General features: G+C 44.2%; 3 protein-coding genes across 3 annotated transcripts; all 3 read left to right on the forward strand.

Moving 5' to 3' along the window:
- Window positions 1-269: 269 nt before the first annotated feature.
- On the forward strand, window positions 270-2,357 carry LOC132131591 (zona pellucida sperm-binding protein 4-like). Its single transcript, XM_059543655.1, has 8 exons — window positions 270-878; window positions 948-1,135; window positions 1,204-1,301; window positions 1,373-1,530; window positions 1,604-1,796; window positions 1,869-2,016; window positions 2,096-2,168; window positions 2,248-2,357. The coding sequence occupies exons 1-8, from the start codon at window positions 278-280 to the stop codon at window positions 2,322-2,324; spliced, it is 1,536 nt and encodes a 511-aa protein (XP_059399638.1). The 5' UTR covers window positions 270-277; the 3' UTR covers window positions 2,325-2,357.
- Window positions 2,358-7,937: 5,580 nt separating this feature from the next.
- LOC132131852 (zona pellucida sperm-binding protein 4-like) lies at window positions 7,938-11,905 on the forward strand. The gene is made up of 7 exons (XM_059543987.1): window positions 7,938-8,546; window positions 8,616-8,803; window positions 8,872-8,969; window positions 9,041-9,198; window positions 9,272-9,464; window positions 9,537-9,684; window positions 11,897-11,905. The coding sequence occupies exons 1-7, from the start codon at window positions 7,946-7,948 to the stop codon at window positions 11,903-11,905; spliced, it is 1,395 nt and encodes a 464-aa protein (XP_059399970.1). The 5' UTR covers window positions 7,938-7,945.
- Window positions 11,906-15,581: 3,676 nt separating this feature from the next.
- Window positions 15,582-17,109, forward strand: LOC132131551 (zona pellucida sperm-binding protein 4-like; the record flags this gene model as incomplete). The annotated part of the gene is made up of 5 exons (XM_059543603.1): window positions 15,582-16,187; window positions 16,257-16,444; window positions 16,513-16,610; window positions 16,682-16,839; window positions 16,913-17,109. Coding segments are annotated over exons 1-5 (1,242 nt in total), but the record flags the coding sequence as incomplete, so codon positions are not given.
- Between the last annotated feature and the right edge of the window lie 1,498 nt (window positions 17,110-18,607).

Consider the following 18,607-nt stretch of genomic DNA (forward strand, 5'->3'; position numbering starts at 1 on the left):
GATATGTTTGAGCCTGTATCAGACGAAGATAAAGATTTGGAAAGAATGTTTAGCGTCCGCGTGAACGAGGCTTGAGAGAGTTGTCAGTGAAGATGTGGACGCAGCCTCTGTGTTGCTTTTATAAGCGTTTTTTCTCAATAAGAATTGAATCTTGAGATCCAATGAGAATCACCCAGTTGTTAATGAAGAGGGAGGGACTATCGTTAATTAGCTGAAATCTGTAGAATACAAAAAGACCAAAGGGCAGTAGCTTCACTTTGTGTTTAGCTGTTGAACAATGGCTGGAAGTTGGTGTTTGGCTCAGATTTTGGTGGTCTGTGCTTTCTGTCATGCTGTTCCACAGTGGAGTAAATCGCTTCAGGATGCTCAAGCTCTGATGATCCAGCAAACTGACCAGCAGTTTCAGCTCCAGAAGCCAGTTCAACAGCTAACTAACCAGCAGTTTCCGCCTCGGAAACCAGTTCAACAGCTAACTAACCAGCAATTTCCGCTCCAAAAGCCTGTTCCACAACTACCTACACCGCAGTTTCCGCTTCAGAAGCCAGTTCCACAACAACCTAAGCCGCAGTTTCCGCTTCAGAAGCCAGTTCCACAACAACCTAAGCTGCAGTTTCCGCTTCAGAAGCCAGTTCCACAACAACCTAACCCGCAGTTTCCGCTTCAGAAGCCAGTTCCACAACAACCTAAGCCGCAGTTTCCGATTCAGAAGCCAGTTAAACAGCAGTTTCAGAAGCCAGTAGTGCAGGCAGAGCCCCTTGATAAATGTGCTGTAGCTGATTCTGAGCAGATCCAATGTGGTCTACCTGGGATCAGTGGTGCTGAGTGTGAAGCTATCAACTGCTGCTTTAACGGACAGCAGTGTTTCTATGGGAGGGCAGGTAAGCGTTCTCCATCTTATTCTGTTCGTGTTAAACCGTTTCTCTGAATTTAACCTGCTCTTGTTCTAGTGACTGTCCAGTGTATTCGAGATGGTCAGTTTGTGGTAGTGGTGTCTCGAGACGTTACCTTGCCTCGACTGAGTCTGGATTCGGTTCATCTACTGGGTGGAAACGACCCACCTTGTGCTCCTGTGGGGTCTACACCTTCCTTTGCTATATACCAGTTCCCTGTGACCGCATGTGGCACGAGCGTGATGGTTAGCAGCTGCTACTGGTTTTATTCTGCATCGCTTGGACTGGATGCTGACACCGTTTCTATTCACAGGAGGACGGTGGATATGTGGTGTATGAAAACAGAATGACCTCATCGTATGAAGTGGGGATTGGACCATATGGTTCCATCACAAGGGACAGTCATTTTGAGTAGGTGATCCATGACTTGGTGTGACCACTAATCCCTGATAAATGCTACAAGCTCGCTGTGTGTCGTCCAGGTTTCTCTTCCAGTGTAGATATTCGGGAACTTCCGTGGAAGCTCTGGTTGTGGAGGTCAACTCTGTTCCTCCACCTCCACCAGTAGCTGCTCCTGGACCTCTCAGGGTGGAGCTCAGACTGGCCAATGGCCAATGTGTCACCAAAGGCTGTGCTGAAGGTAAGGTCTTGTCCTGTGTCTGCCTAAAGCCTTTCAAACTGGAGTCTGGTTAAACCCCAGTGTTGTTCCTCAGGGGATGAGGCCTACACGTCCTACTACAGTGACGCTGATTATCCCATCACAAAAGTCCTGCGAGAGCCTGTGTATGTTGAGGTGCACATTATGGAGAGGACTGACCCCAACATTGTCCTGATGCTGGGACGTTGTTGGACTACTTCAACCCCCAGTCCACTCAGTCTCCCCCAGTGGGACCTTCTGATCGACGGGTGCGTGTACAGCCAATCTTCATCCAGTTAGTCTGCTGGGAGACCCTTTCTAACCTTCTCTTTTGTCTTCAGATGCCCTTACCAGGACGACCGCTATCTGACCACACTGGTTCCAGTGACTGGATCGTCTGGTCTTCAGTTCCCAACCCACTACAAGCGCTTTGCTGTGAAGATGTTCACATTTGTAGATCCAGCCTCACTGGCTGCTCTGCAGGAAACCGTATGCCCCCCTTTACTTGAACATTTGTGTATTTACTACTTGTGGATTCTATGACTTGAGCCTCTTTCTTCCCTGTCAGATCTTCATCCACTGCAGTACAGAGGTGTGCCATCCATCATCTGGCTCTTGTGAGCAAAGCTGCACCAGGAAACGTGAGTTCTTGCTTTCTCTCGACAAAAAGGAACTGAGCATTTTAGAAGTGCGTTCTCACTTCTAACACTTCTCTTTCAGGAAGAGACACTCGTATCAAGGCTGTCTCTGGGGAGCAGACTGTGGTTTCTAGTGGAGAAGTTACTCTGGTCATGTAAATCTAGTGTTTTTAATAAACCGTGCAGAACCCTGAGGTATCTCTTTGTCTATTGTTTTGGTTGGGCAGAATCCGGGATTACATGCCTCTTCCCAGTTGTTTTTTCCTCACACTATTAAACCAAGGTTTTACAACCTTTTGTAAGGTTGTGCATTCCTTTATCCATCCTCCAGTTGTTAACCTGGGGCAGCACAAGGTTCCCCTTTTTTAATTTGTCTTCCAAACCGTAGTTTGGTTCCCGATATTCACAATATAAAGTTATGTGGATTACTTGCGGCTTTTGTTTTAAATCCAACTCAAATTGCTGAGCTCAAGTTTTAAATGGAAATCAATTCTCGACTGTCTTGAAGCAAACAAGAAACCGTGTCAATTGTCCTCAACTCAAAGTAATGATATTAAAGGGATCCTCCTCCCCAAAATGAAAATGGTGTCACTAATCACTTACCCCCGTGTCGTTCCAAACCTGTAGAACCTTCATTGGTCTTTGGGACCCAATTTAACCCCTTACTTGTCACCCCCCATTTTCAGCATGGAGACACGAATGACATGCCCAAAATTAAAAGGTTGCTGCTAACGAGTCTTTCTTACTAGATACATAATCAACATCTGTTCACAAAGCTGACACCTCAAAGTTTACTGTTCAGGAATCAGAATTACTCAGACGGTTATAATAGAGATATATGTAAGCTGAAACATGTCAGTAAAAATATTAAAAACCTATTTAAAAGTGACGTAGGATATGATTTTAGATACATAATGAAGCTAAAGCCACAAGTCTACTAATACTTCATTTTGATATTTCAGAATATAATCTCACAAAGTGTGAAATTTATGAAACCTTTTCTAAGACCGTGTCATGTGTGTTTTTAGAGAAGGCTAGTAAAATTGATTTATGACTCCTGGAATGCGATCATCTCTTGTTGGGACCGGCAAAACTGCCCCATTCATGATTCTATTGTTGTTACGAAACGAGCCTTTCACACATGGGCCAGGTATGACACAAAATCCTGATTCTTCATTTATCATTATGCCAGTATACATTTACCCCACTATTATCAAAAGCCTTACTATAAAAATACAACAAAACATTTTCTTACAACCTTTGACAAAATGATTACAAAATGCATTATGAAGAAGAACTGCACCTGCTATGTAGCTGCATTAGAGCTAACGTTAGCATCAAGCTACATAAGACTATTCATGAAAATTAACCGATTGTTTGTAATAACCTCCTTTTGCGATCACATGTGGAATTTTACTGCTGTAAAAATATGCTATTTATAGCCTTTTACGTCGCTGCACAAGTTAGCATTTCAGATGTACATTTTTAATAGTTATAAAAACGCCCAAAATCACATACCAACCATTAACTAACGTAATCGTGTGTTTATTATTTGGATATTTCATGGGTACAGAGGTTTCTCTGTGTGGTTGTGGTCAGATATCGACACAGAAGTGTACAGGAAATGCATCATGGGTAGGATGGGGCGGGATATGATGCACAGTTATGATGGACAAGACACGGGCGAATCCGGTCTCTGTCAGCGCGCACACGGAAGACTATTCACACAGAGACAGGGCTGGGAGCGGATCATTATCATCAGATCACGTAAATCAGTGGAAAATGATTAGAAATGAGGATTCTGACTGAAGAAATATGAAGTAAACATCAGTAAATATATCTCTGTGTATATGCAACTTTTGACTATAAACCCTATTTGAACACAAACCACTGCAGACGTGACTGAATATGAATGCTTGGTGAATTTCTATTCTAAAAATGACTCCTATTTATTTTGTACTCCTGACATAAATGACGGTCACTGCAACAATGTTTTATCAAAACATTGGTCAAATATCGAAGCTAGAGTCTTTAAACTTTCAACTGATGCACCGTTTCTCCAGGTCAAGTGAGAGAGTGATGTTTAACGTACTGTGAAAGTAAAACAATAATCTGGGGCCGGTTTTTTGGGGTGGAGTATCCCTTTAGTATTGAAACCGCCCAAGATGTTGCACAAGTGACAAACCAACAGTTTTCAAAAAAGGTCATTCACTGAGAGTCCAAACATTAGTTCTATTTGGGTGTCATTTCGTCAATGATTTTTCAGAATTCTAACTGACCTGCTACTGCACAAAAAACCCCTTACGTCAGTACAGGTTCTGCAAGTTTGGCACACCAAATACTACACTGAACTTAAGCGATGCCTGCCGTTTTCCTAAAATGTAAAGCCTATAAATAACCCGTCTGAAGGTGGAAAATGTTGTGCCAGTGTTGATACTGGGAGTGCGCTTCTATTGTACATGGATTTGTTCAAGGAAGGGGACGTTCACACAGAACTCTTTTGGCACAAGTGCCAATTAACAGAATTCCCTTTACAGTACTCCTAAAAAAGGGAGCTCACAGCAGGTCCCTTTAAAAGGTTTATTAACTTCCCTTACGAGAAAAGGGAGCCTTTCCTTCTGGCAAGAGAATAGGTACAGTAGGACTACCCACTTCCTCGCACAAAATCAATTGGTTAAACTAGACAAGAAAAACAGAAACAAGAATAAGTTTGCTCCCCCACATTTATTGAAGACCAGCTAAAGTCTTCTTGTGCTCTTGAACCACTACAGGACCGAGCGAGGCCTTCCCTTCCCACTGAAGGCCTAGAAAAAGCAGACACCAAAGTTAAGTGCTTGAAGGGTCAAAAACCAAGCTTAAAAGCACCTTCCTACCTCCAAAAGGAGAAGCAGCAGTTCCACCATCAGGACCACATGTTGAGTCACAGCAACCACAAACCTGGTTGTTCCCATCAGCAGCAAGCCACCTGCAATACGAAAAATCAGACTTGGCACCTTTAATGTATTCGTAAGTGGCATGAACATACCCATTGGCAAAGGAACAGGATTTGTGGAGCGCGTCACTAGGTGCAGAAGCAAGAGTGGCCTTCAGAACACACGTCATGTAGATCTGCAAGAGACACCACGGGTAAGGGGACACAAACCAAAGCAAATGGGAGAGGTCATTCTCAAACACTCATACATACAGAAGGACTGGATCCCCCCTGGAACATGAAGGCCTCCAGCTGGAACCGGATTTTGTCTTCCTGGGATCGAGGCATGAAGCGCGAGCTGGAAGCTGTGACCTTGGCATCCACAAGACATCTAAGGAGTAAAAAGTAGTTGTCAGGGACAAAGTGGTTACAAGGAGCAAACGCGAGAACAAGTCAACTCTGCAGCATCTGGTGACATGAACACACCCATGATTCTCAATGAACCAATATCTCGGAAGGGCGTTCACATCAGGTACTTGGGTGGCCACACAGCTGTCCACAAACACACGCAGAGGGACGTGGTTGTATACCTTCACAGATGCCTCAACATTAATAACGTCACCCAGGAAGTAGGAGTTTGAAGGCCTCTCATAGGACCAGTCATCTGCAAGAGGGAAGAACTGCTTAGGTACAGCCTCGTTCAGAAGGCAGAAGGTCTAGAGAAACTGCACAAACCAGTCATGAGCTTCAGGGAGAACACCAAGACTTCTTCACCAGCCTCCGTTGAGGCATAAGGGACCCAAGTTGGCTTCAAGGCACTACTGCTGACATTTTGAAACCTGCAGTTCAAGAAGTGACCAATTAAATGGGCTTCCAGTTCCACCACTGCAAGCAGTGCCACAAGTCACAAAAGGTCGCTTACCTTTGATAGTGGCATTGAACTCCAATAACTGCACCACCTGCACGGGTAATCGGAGTGCCAGCAAACGCCTCAGGAGTGTAGGTAAGGGCAAAGGTGTAGACAAGCTCATCCTTGGTCATCTATAGGAGACTGACGTTGTTACCAAGAGGGTTCTCCGAAAAAGAGAACCCATTCCAAAAGGCATCTTAGCAAGTCCTGCCATAACACTTGGTTACCCGAGTAAGCAGTTATTAAGAGTCTTTCCCACTATAAGAGAACCGTCCCATGGATGGTTCCCTGAATCTAGAACGTCGATACCAAAACAAGGGCCTATTTTTAGTAGGGTTCAATAAATCTAGTAACACTTAACAGCTCTTACCATCAAGACACTGTTGCAGTCCTGCAGTTCATTCTCAAAGAAGAGCACCTTAGAGCCTGGGACCAAACCGACAACAGGACATCCTCCCAGAGTCAGACCAGATGGCTGGATCAGTTCACCATTGCTAAACAAGTCCTGCTGTACCTCCACATGAATCCGGTTCTCACCGCATTGAATAGCTACACTACTGGGGGTCACAGGTTGCCTCAAATGGAAATCCACCGCCATCTCACTCGGCACTTCTGGAACAACGGGGAACCTCCAGTCCAAAGGCTTCACTGGACCCTGCAACACCTGCTTCTCCTGAAGACCAAGAGGCTCTTGTGCAAATCCTCTGTAGTCGAGACTCTGAAACGGAGAGGCCTTCTGCAAAGTGTTCCCGAGCACTTGAGAAGAAACAGGCACTCTGGAAGCTGGATACAATTGATGCTTCTTGCTTTTCGGACTTTGACTGGAACTCAAACTTCCAAAAGCATTCTTCAGATCAAACACCACAAGCACAACCAGCACTAACACACATTGCAAAAGACCCATCCTGACAAACGTTAACACAATACCCACCAGTGCTCGTCTTTGCCATTAAGTACAGCTTTGAATTTAAGCGGCTCCTCCCCTTTCAGCTTGATTGATTACCTTTGGACCTCCAAAGGTCTCTGGACCTGTAATTAACAAATGAGAACGTTCTGGAATGTCACTAGCCAATGGAAGGCTTGAAAAGGATCTGAGATTTTCATCTACACTTATTCACAATTTTACAATTAAAGTTTGACAGTGTGTCTATGATAGACAAAGAATGTCATTACAAAAGCGCCTGATATGACTCAAATAATAGAGAATATTCATAAAAATCTCTCTCTCTTTTAATGGATCCTCTGCAGTGAATGGGTGGCATCAGAACGAAAGTCCAAAGAGCTATTATAAATATCAAAATAATCCACAAGTAATTCACATCAATTACGGTCTTGTGAAGGGAAAGGCTGTGTGTTTATAAGAAACAAATCCATCGTTGAGAAATTCAAATTCAAATTATTGCTTCCAGCCAAAATATGAGCTCATAATCCCAGTTAAAGGTGCCATAGAATGCATTGATACTATATTTTAAATGATATCTACATAAAAGGTACGTGGCTTGGGTATGGGCAAAAATTCTCTGGAACGGTTTTACATGTCCATTTACCACCCTGGGATTTGTCCCTAGAATTATTTGGAAGGGTCATGAACAATAATGTTGAGCTCTGCTCTGATTGGCTGTTTCACAGCGCGGATCTCTTCTGTCCAGCGTGAACGATGGCGAGATTAGGCATTAAAACCTGATATGTTTGAGCCTGTATCAGACGAAGATAAAGATTTGGAAAGAATGTTTAGCGTCCGCGTGAACGAGGCTTGAGAGAGTTGTCAGTGAAGATGTGGACGCAGCCTCTGTGTTGCTTTTATAAGCGTTTTTTCTCAATAAGAATTGAATCTTGAGATCCAATGAGAATCACCCAGTTGTTAATGAAGAGGGAGGGACTATCGTTAATTAGCTGAAATCTGTAGAATACAAAAAGACCAAAGGGCAGTAGCTTCACTTTGTGTTTAGCTGTTGAACAATGGCTGGAAGTTGGTGTTTGGCTCAGATTTTGGTGGTCTGTGCTTTCTGTCATGCTGTTCCACAGTGGAGTAAATCGCTTCAGGATGCTCAAGCTCTGATGATCCAGCAAACTGACCAGCAGTTTCAGCTCCAGAAGCCAGTTCAACAGCTAACTAACCAGCAGTTTCCGCCTCGGAAACCAGTTCAACAGCTAACTAACCAGCAATTTCCTCTCCAAAAGCCTGTTCCACAACTACCTACACCGCAGTTTCCGCTTCAGAAGCCAGTTCCACAACAACCTAAGCCGCAGTTTCCACTTCAGAAGCCAGTTCCACAACAACCTAAGCTGCAGTTTCCGCTTCAGAAGCCAGTTCCACAACAACCTAACCCGCAGTTTCCGCTTCAGAAGCCAGTTCCACAACAACCTAAGCCGCAGTTTCCGATTCAGAAGCCAGTTAAACAGCAGTTTCAGAAGCCAGTAGTGCAGGCAGAGCCCCTTGATAAATGTGCTGTAGCTGATTCTGAGCAGATCCAATGTGGTCTACCTGGGATCAGTGGTGCTGAGTGTGAAGCTATCAACTGCTGCTTTAACGGACAGCAGTGTTTCTATGGGAGGGCAGGTAAGCGTTCTCCATCTTATTCTGTTCGTGTTAAACCGTTTCTCTGAATTTAACCTGCTCTTGTTCTAGTGACTGTCCAGTGTATTCGAGATGGTCAGTTTGTGGTAGTGGTGTCTCGAGACGTTACCTTGCCTCGACTGAGTCTGGATTCGGTTCATCTACTGGGTGGAAACGACCCACCTTGTGCTCCTGTGGGGTCTACACCTTCCTTTGCTATATACCAGTTCCCTGTGACCGCATGTGGCACGAGCGTGATGGTTAGCAGCTGCTACTGGTTTTATTCTGCATCGCTTGGACTGGATGCTGACACCGTTTCTATTCACAGGAGGACGGTGGATATGTGGTGTATGAAAACAGAATGACCTCATCGTATGAAGTGGGGATTGGACCATATGGTTCCATCACAAGGGACAGTCATTTTGAGTAGGTGATCCATGACTTGGTGTGACCACTAATCCCTGATAAATGCTACAAGCTCGCTGTGTGTCGTCCAGGTTTCTCTTCCAGTGTAGATATTCGGGAACTTCCGTGGAAGCTCTGGTTGTGGAGGTCAACTCTGTTCCTCCACCTCCACCAGTAGCTGCTCCTGGACCTCTCAGGGTGGAGCTCAGACTGGCCAATGGCCAATGTGTCACCAAAGGCTGTGCTGAAGGTAAGGTCTTGTCCTGTGTCTGCCTAAAGCCTTTCAAACTGGAGTCTGGTTAAACCCCAGTGTTGTTCCTCAGGGGATGAGGCCTACACGTCCTACTACAGTGACGCTGATTATCCCATCACAAAAGTCCTGCGAGAGCCTGTGTATGTTGAGGTGCACATTATGGAGAGGACTGACCCCAACATTGTCCTGATGCTGGGACGTTGTTGGACTACTTCAACCCCCAGTCCACTCAGTCTCCCCCAGTGGGACCTTCTGATCGACGGGTGCGTGTACAGCCAATCTTCATCCAGTTAGTCTGCTGGGAGACCCTTTCTAACCTTCTCTTTTGTCTTCAGATGCCCTTACCAGGACGACCGCTATCTGACCACACTGGTTCCAGTGACTGGATCGTCTGGTCTTCAGTTCCCAACCCACTACAAGCGCTTTGCTGTGAAGATGTTCACATTTGTAGATCCAGCCTCACTGGCTGCTCTGCAGGAAACCGTATGCCCCCCTTTACTTGAACATTTGTGTATTTACTACTTGTGGATTCTATGACTTGAGCCTCTTTCTTCCCTGTCAGATCTTCATCCACTGCAGTACAGAGGTGTGCCATCCATCATCTGGTTCTTGTGAGCAAAGCTGCACCAGGAAACGTGAGTTCTTGCTTTCTCTCGACAAAAAGGAACTGAGCATTTTAGAAGTGCGTTCTCACTTCTAACACTTCTCTTTCAGGAAGAGACACTCGTATCAAGGCTGTCTCTGGGGAGCAGACTGTGGTTTCTAGTGGAGAAGTTACTCTGGTCATGTAAATCTAGTGTTTTTAATAAACCGTGCAGAACCCTGAGGTATCTCTTTGTCTGTTGTTTTGGTTGGGCAGAATCCGGGATTACATGCCTCTTCCCAGTTGTTTTTTCCTCACACTATTAAACCAAGGTTTCACAACCTTTTGTAAGGTTGTGCATTCCTTTATCCATCCTCCAGTTGTTAACCTGGGGCAGCACAAGGTTCCCCTTTTTTAATTTGTCTTCCAAACCGTAGTTTGGTTCCCGATATTCACAATATAAAGTTATGTGGATTACTTGCGGCTTTTGTTTTAAATCCAACTCAAATTGCTGAGCTCAAGTTTTAAATGGAAATCAATTCTCGACTGTCTTGAAGCAAACAAGAAACCGTGTCAATTGTCCTCAACTCAAAGTAATGATATTAAAGGGATCCTCCTCCCCAAAATGAAAATGGTGTCACTAATCACTTACCCCCGTGTCGTTCCAAACCTGTAGAACCTTCATTGGTCTTTGGGACCCAATTTAACCCCTTACTTGTCACCCCCCATTTTCAGCATGGAGACACGAATGACATGCCCAAAATTAAAAGGTTGCTGCTAACGAGTCTTTCTTACTAGATACATAATCAACATCTGTTCACAAAGCTGACACCTCAAAGTTTACTGTTCAGGAATCAGAATTACTCAGACGGTTATAATAGAGATATATGTAAGCTGAAACATGTCAGTAAAAATATTAAAAACCTATTTAAAAGTGACGTAGGATATGATTTTAGATACATAATGAAGCTAAAGCCACAAGTCTACTAATACTTCATTTTGATATTTCAGAATATAATCTCACAAAGTGTGAAATTTATGAAACCTTTTCTAAGACCGTGTCATGTGTGTTTTTAGAGAAGGCTAGTAAAATTGATTTATGACTCCTGGAATGCGATCATCTCTTGTTGGGACCGGCAAAACTGCCCCATTCATGATTCTATTGTTGTTACGAAACGAGCCTTTCACACATGGGCCAGGTATGACACAAAATCCTGATTCTTCATTTATCATTATGCCAGTATACATTTACCCCACTATTATCAAAAGCCTTACTATAAAAATACAACAAAACATTTTCTTACAACCTTTGACAAAATGATTACAAAATGCATTATGAAGAAGAACTGCACCTGCTATGTAGCTGCATTAGAGCTAACGTTAGCATCAAGCTACATAAGACTATTCATGAAAATTAACCGATTGTTTGTAATAACCTCCTTTTGCGATCACATGTGGAATTTTACTGCTGTAAAAATATGCTATTTATAGCCTTTTACGTCGCTGCACAAGTTAGCATTTCAGATGTACATTTTTAATAGTTATAAAAACGCCCAAAATCACATACCAACCATTAACTAACGTAATCGTGTGTTTATTATTTGGATATTTCATGGGTACAGAGGTTTCTCTGTGTGGTTGTGGTCAGATATCGACACAGAAGTGTACAGGAAATGCATCATGGGTAGGATGGGGCGGGATATGATGCACAGTTATGATGGACAAGACACGGGCGAATCCGGTCTCTGTCAGCGCGCACACGGAAGACTATTCACACAGAGACAGGGCTGGGAGCGGATCATTATCATCAGATCACGTAAATCAGTGGAAAATGATTAGAAATGAGGATTCTGACTGAAGAAATATGAAGTAAACATCAGTAAATATATCTCTGTGTATATGCAACTTTTGACTATAAACCCTATTTGAACACAAACCACTGCAGACGTGACTGAATATGAATGCTTGGTGAATTTCTATTCTAAAAATGACTCCTATTTATTTTGTACTCCTGACATAAATGACGGTCACTGCAACAATGTTTTATCAAAACATTGGTCAAATATCGAAGCTAGAGTCTTTAAACTTTCAACTGATGCACCGTTTCTCCAGGTCAAGTGAGAGAGTGATGTTTAACGTACTGTGAAAGTAAAACAATAATCTGGGGCCGGTTTTTTGGGGTGGAGTATCCCTTTAGTATTGAAACCGCCCAAGATGTTGCACAAGTGACAAACCAACAGTTTTCAAAAAAGGTCATTCACTGAGAGTCCAAACATTAGTTCTATTTGGGTGTCATTTCGTCAATGATTTTTCAGAATTCTAACTGACCTGCTACTGCACAAAAAACCCCTTACGTCAGTACAGGTTCTGCAAGTTTGGCACACCAAATACTACACTGAACTTAAGCGATGCCTGCCGTTTTCCTAAAATGTAAAGCCTATAAATAACCCGTCTGAAGGTGGAAAATGTTGTGCCAGTGTTGATACTGGGAGTGCGCTTCTATTGTACATGGATTTGTTCAAGGAAGGGGACGTTCACACAGAACTCTTTTGGCACAAGTGCCAATTAACAGAATTCCCTTTACAGTACTCCTAAAAAAGGGAGCTCACAGCAGGTCCCTTTAAAAGGTAGCCTTTCCTTCTGGCAAGAGAATAGGTACAGTAGGACTACCCACTTCCTCGCACAAAATCAATTGGTTAAACTAGACAAGAAAAACAGAAACAAGAATAAGTTTGCTCCCCCACATTTATTGAAGACCAGCTAAAGTCTTCTTGTGCTCTTGAACCACTACAGGACCGAGCGAGGCCTTCCCTTCCCACTGAAGGCCTAGAAAAAGCAGACACCAAAGTTAAGTGCTTGAAGGGTCAAAAACCAAGCTTAAAAGCACCTTCCTACCTCCAAAAGGAGAAGCAGCAGTTCCACCATCAGGACCACATGTTGAGTCACAGCAACCACAAACCTGGTTGTTCCCATCAGCAGCAAGCCACCTGCAATACGACAAATCAGACTTGGCACCTTTAATGTATTCGTAAGTGGCATGAACATACCCATTGGCAAAGGAACAGGATTTGTGGAGCGCGTCACTAGGTGCAGAAGCAAGAGTGGCCTTCAGAACACACGTCATGTAGATCTGCAAGAGACACCACGGGTAAGGGGACACAAACCAAAGCAAATGGGAGAGGTCATTCTCAAACACTCATACATACAGAAGGACTGGATCCCCCCTGGAACATGAAGGCCTCCAGCTGGAACCGGATTTTGTCTTCCTGGGATCGAGGCATGAAGTGCGAGCTGGAAGCTGTGACCTTGGCATCCACAAGACATCTAAGGAGTAAAAAGTAGTTGTCAGGGACAAAGTGGTTACAAGGAGCAAACGCGAGAACAAGTCAACTCTGCAGCATCTGGTGACATGAACACACCCATGATTCTCAATGAACCAATATCTCGGAAGGGCGTTCACATCAGGTACTTGGGTGGCCACACAGCTGTCCACAAACACACGCAGAGGGACGTGGTTGTATACCTTCACAGATGCCTCAACATTAATAACGTCACCCAGGAAGTAGGAGTTTGAAGGCCTCTCATAGGACCAGTCATCTGCAAGAGGGAAGAACTGCTTAGGTACAGCCTCGTTCAGAAGGCAGAAGGTCTAGAGAAACTGCACAAACCAGTCATGAGCTTCAGGGAGAACACCAAGACTTCTTCACCAGCCTCCGTTGAGGCATAAGGGACCCAAGTTGGCTTCAAGGCACTACTGCTGACATTTTGAAACCTGCAGTTCAAGAAGTGACCAATTAAATGGGCTTCCAGTTCCACCACTGCAAGCAGTGCCACAAGTCACAAAAGGTCGCTTACCTTTGATAGTGGCATTGAACTCCAATAACTGCACCACCTGCACGGGTAATCGGAGTGCCAGCAAACGCCTCAGGAGTGTAGGTAAGGGCAAAGGTGTAGACAAGCTCATCCTTGGTCATCTATAGGAGACTGACGTTGTTACCAAGAGGGTTCTCCGAAAAAGAGAACCCATTCCAAAAGGCATCTTAGCAAGTCCTGCCATAACACTTGGTTACCCGAGTAAGCAGTTATTAAGAGTCTTTCCCACTATAAGAGAACCGTCCCATGGATGGTTCCCTGAATCTAGAACGTCGATACCAAAACAAGGGCCTATTTTTAGTAGGGTTCAATAAATCTAGTAACACTTAACAGCTCTTACCATCAAGACACTGTTGCAGTCCTGCAGTTCATTCTCAAAGAAGAGCACCTTAGAGCCTGGGACCAAACCGACAACAGGACATCCTCCCAGAGTCAGACCAGATGGCTGGATCAGTTCACCATTGCTAAACAAGTCCTGCTGTACCTCCACATGAATCCGGTTCTCACCGCATTGAATAGCTACACTACTGGGGGTCACAGGTTGCCTCAAATGGAAATCCACCGCCATCTCACTCGGCACTTCTGGAACAACGGGGAACCTCCAGTCCAAAGGCTTCACTGGACCCTGCAACACCTGCTTCTCCTGAAGACCAAGAGGCTCTTGTGCAAATCCTCTGTAGTCGAGACTCTGAAACGGAGAGGCCTTCTGCAAAGTGTTCCCGAGCACTTGAGAAGAAACAGGCACTCTGGAAGCTGGATACAATTGATGCTTCTTGCTTTTCGGACTTTGACTGGAACTCAAACTTCCAAAAGCATTCTTCAGATCAAACACCACAAGCACAACCAGCACTAACACACATTGCAAAAGACCCATCCTGACAAACGTTAACACAATACCCACCAGTGCTCGTCTTTGCCATTAAGTACAGCTTTGAATTTAAGCGGCTCCTCCCCTTTCAGCTTGATTGATTACCTTTGGACCTCCAAAGGTCTCTGGACCTGTAATTAACAAATGAGAACGTTCTGGAATGTCACTAGCCAATGGAAGGCTTGAAAAGGATCTGAGATTTTCATCTACACTTATTCACAATTTTACAATTAAAGTTTGACAGTGTGTCTATGATAGACAAAGAATGTCATTACAAAAGCGCCTGATATGACTCAAATAATAGAGAATATTCATAAAAATCTCTCTCTCTTTTAATGGATCCTCTGCAGTGAATGGGTGGCATCAGAACGAAAGTCCAAAGAGCTATTATAAATATCAAAATAATCCACAAGTAATTCACATCAATTACGGTCTTGTGAAGGGAAAGGCTGTGTGTTTATAAGAAACAAATCCATCGTTGAGAAATTCAAATTCAAATTATTGCTTCCAGCCAAAATATGAGCTCATAATCCCAGTTAAAGGTGCCATAGAATGCATTGATACTATATTTTAAATGATATCTACATAAAAGGTACGTGGCTTGGGTATGGGCAAAAATTCTCTGGAACGGTTTTACATGTCCATTTACAACCCTGGGATTTGTCCCTAGAATTATTTGGAAGGGTCATGAACAATAATGTTGAGCTCTGCTCTGATTGGCTGTTTCACAGCGCGGATCTCTTCTGTCCAGCGTGAACGATGGCGAGATTAGGCATTAAAACCTGATATGTTTGAGCCTGTATCAGACGAAGATAAAGATTTGGAAAGAATGTTTAGCGTCCGCGTGAACGAGGCTTGAGAGAGTTGTCAGTGAAGATGTGGACGCAGCCTCTGTGTTGCTTTTATAAGCGTTTTTTCTCAATAAGAATTGAATCTTGAGATCCAATGAGAATCACCCAGTTGTTAATGAAGAGGGAGGGACTATCGTTAATTAGCTGAAATCTGTAGAATACAAAAAGACCAAAGGGCAGTAGCTTCACTTTGTGTTTAGCTGTTGAACAATGGCTGGAAGTTGGTGTTTGGCTCAGATTTTGGTGGTCTGTGCTTTCTGTCATGCTGTTCCACAGTGGAGTAAATCGCTTCAGGATGCTCAAGCTCTGATGATCCAGCAAACTGACCAGCAGTTTCAGCTCCAGAAGCCAGTTCAACAGCTAACTAACCAGCAGTTTCCGCCTCGGAAACCAGTTCAACAGCTAACTAACCAGCAATTTCCGCTCCAAAAGCCTGTTCCACAACTACCTACACCGCAGTTTCCGCTTCAGAAGCCAGTTCCACAACAACCTAAGCCGCAGTTTCCGCTTCAGAAGCCAGTTCCACAACAACCTAAGCTGCAGTTTCCGCTTCAGAAGCCAGTTCCACAACAACCTAACCCGCAGTTTCCGCTTCAGAAGCCAGTTCCACAACAACCTAAGCCGCAGTTTCCGATTCAGAAGCCAGTTAAACAGCAGTTTCAGAAGCCAGTAGTGCAGGCAGAGCCCCTTGATAAATGTGCTGTAGCTGATTCTGAGCAGATCCAATGTGGTCTACCTGGGATCAGTGGTGCTGAGTGTGAAGCTATCAACTGCTGCTTTAACGGACAGCAGTGTTTCTATGGGAGGGCAGGTAAGCGTTCTCCATCTTATTCTGTTCGTGTTAAACCGTTTCTCTGAATTTAACCTGCTCTTGTTCTAGTGACTGTCCAGTGTATTCGAGATGGTCAGTTTGTGGTAGTGGTGTCTCGAGACGTTACCTTGCCTCGACTGAGTCTGGATTCGGTTCATCTACTGGGTGGAAACGACCCACCTTGTGCTCCTGTGGGGTCTACACCTTCCTTTGCTATATACCAGTTCCCTGTGACCGCATGTGGCACGAGCGTGATGGTTAGCAGCTGCTACTGGTTTTATTCTGCATCGCTTGGACTGGATGCTGACACCGTTTCTATTCACAGGAGGACGGTGGATATGTGGTGTATGAAAACAGAATGACCTCATCGTATGAAGTGGGGATTGGACCATATGGTTCCATCACAAGGGACAGTCATTTTGAGTAGGTGATCCATGACTTGGTGTGACCACTAATCCCTGATAAATGCTACAAGCTCGCTGTGTGTCGTCCAGGTTTCTCTTCCAGTGTAGATATTCGGGAACTTCCGTGGAAGCTCTGGTTGTGGAGGTCAACTCTGTTCCTCCACCTCCACCAGTAGCTGCTCCTGGACCTCTCAGGGTGGAGCTCAGACTGGCCAACGGCCAATGTGTCACCAAAGGCTGTGCTGAAGGTAAGGTCTTGTCCTGTGTCTGCCTAAAGCCTTTCAAACTGGAGTCTGGTTAAACCCCAGTGTTGTTCCTCAGGGGATGAGGCCTACACGTCCTACTACAGTGACGCTGATTATCCCATCACAAAAGTCCTGCGAGAGCCTGTGTATGTTGAGGTGCACATTATGGAGAGGACTGACCCCAACATTGTCCTGATGCTGGGACGTTGTTGGACTACTTCAACCCCCAGTCCACTCAGTCTCCCCCAGTGGGACCTTCTGATCGACGGGTGCGTGTACAGCCAATCTTCATCCAGTTAGTCTGCTGGGAGACCCTTTCTAACCTTCTCTTTTGTCTTCAGATGCCCTTACCAGGACGACCGCTATCTGACCACACTGGTTCCAGTGACTGGATCGTCTGGTCTTCAGTTCCCAACCCACTACAAGCGCTTTGCTGTGAAGATGTTCACATTTGTAGATCCAGCCTCACTGGCTGCTCTGCAGGAAACCGTATGCCCCCCTTTACTTGAACATTTGTGTATTTACTACTTGTGGATTCTATGACTTGAGCCTCTTTCTTCCCTGTCAGATCTTCATCCACTGCAGTACAGAGGTGTGCCATCCATCATCTGGCTCTTGTGAGCAAAGCTGCACCAGGAAACGTGAGTTCTTGCTTTCTCTCGACAAAAAGGAACTGAGCATTTTAGAAGTGCGTTCTCACTTCTAACACTTCTCTTTCAGGAAGAGACACTCGTATCAAGGCTGTCTCTGGGGAGCAGACTGTGGTTTCTAGTGGAGAAGTTACTCTGGTCATGTAAATCTAGTGTTTTTAATAAACCGTGCAGAACCCTGAGGTATCTCTTTGTCTATTGTTTTGGTTGGGCAGAATCCGGGATTACATGCCTCTTCCCAGTTGTTTTTTCCTCACACTATTAAACCAAGGTTTCACAACCTTTTGTAAGGTTGTGCATTCCTTTATCCATCCTCCAGTTGTTAACCTGGGGCAGCACAAGGTTCCCCTTTTTTAATTTGTCTTCCAAACCGTAGTTTGGTTCCCGATATTCACAATATAAAGTTATGTGGATTACTTGCGGCTTTTGTTTTAAATCCAACTCAAATTGCTGAGCTCAAGTTTTAAATGGAAATCAATTCTCGACTGTCTTGAAGCAAACAAGAAACCGTGTCAATTGTCCTCAACTCAAAGTAATGATATTAAAGGGATCCTCCTCCCCAAAATGAAAATGGTGTCACTAATCACTTACCCCCGTGTCGTTCCAAACCTGTAGAACCTTCATTGGTCTTTGGGACCCAATTTAACCCCTTACTTGTCACCCCCCATTTTCAGCATGGAGACACGAATGACATGCCCAAAATTAAAAGGTTGCTGCTAACGAGTCTTTCTTACTAGATACATAATCAACATCTGTTCACAAAGCTGACACCTCAAAGTTTACTGTTCAGGAATCAGAATTACTCAGACGGTTATAATAGAGATATATGTAAGCTGAAACATGTCAGTAAAAATATTAAAAACCTATTTAAAAGTGACGTAGGATATGATTTTAGATACATAATGAAGCTAAAGCCACAAGTCTACTAATACTTCATTTTGATATTTCAGAATATAATCTCACAAAGTGTGAAATTTATGAAACCTTTTCTAAGACCGTGTCATGTGTGTTTTTAGAGAAGGCTAGTAAAATTGATTTATGACTCCTGGAATGCGATCATCTCTTGTTGGGACCGGCAAAACTGCCCCATTCATGATTCTATTGTTGTTACGAAACGAGCC

Source organism: Carassius carassius, chromosome 48, assembly GCF_963082965.1.
Source record: "Carassius carassius chromosome 48, fCarCar2.1, whole genome shotgun sequence".
Classification (NCBI taxonomy): Eukaryota; Metazoa; Chordata; class Actinopteri; order Cypriniformes; family Cyprinidae; genus Carassius; species Carassius carassius.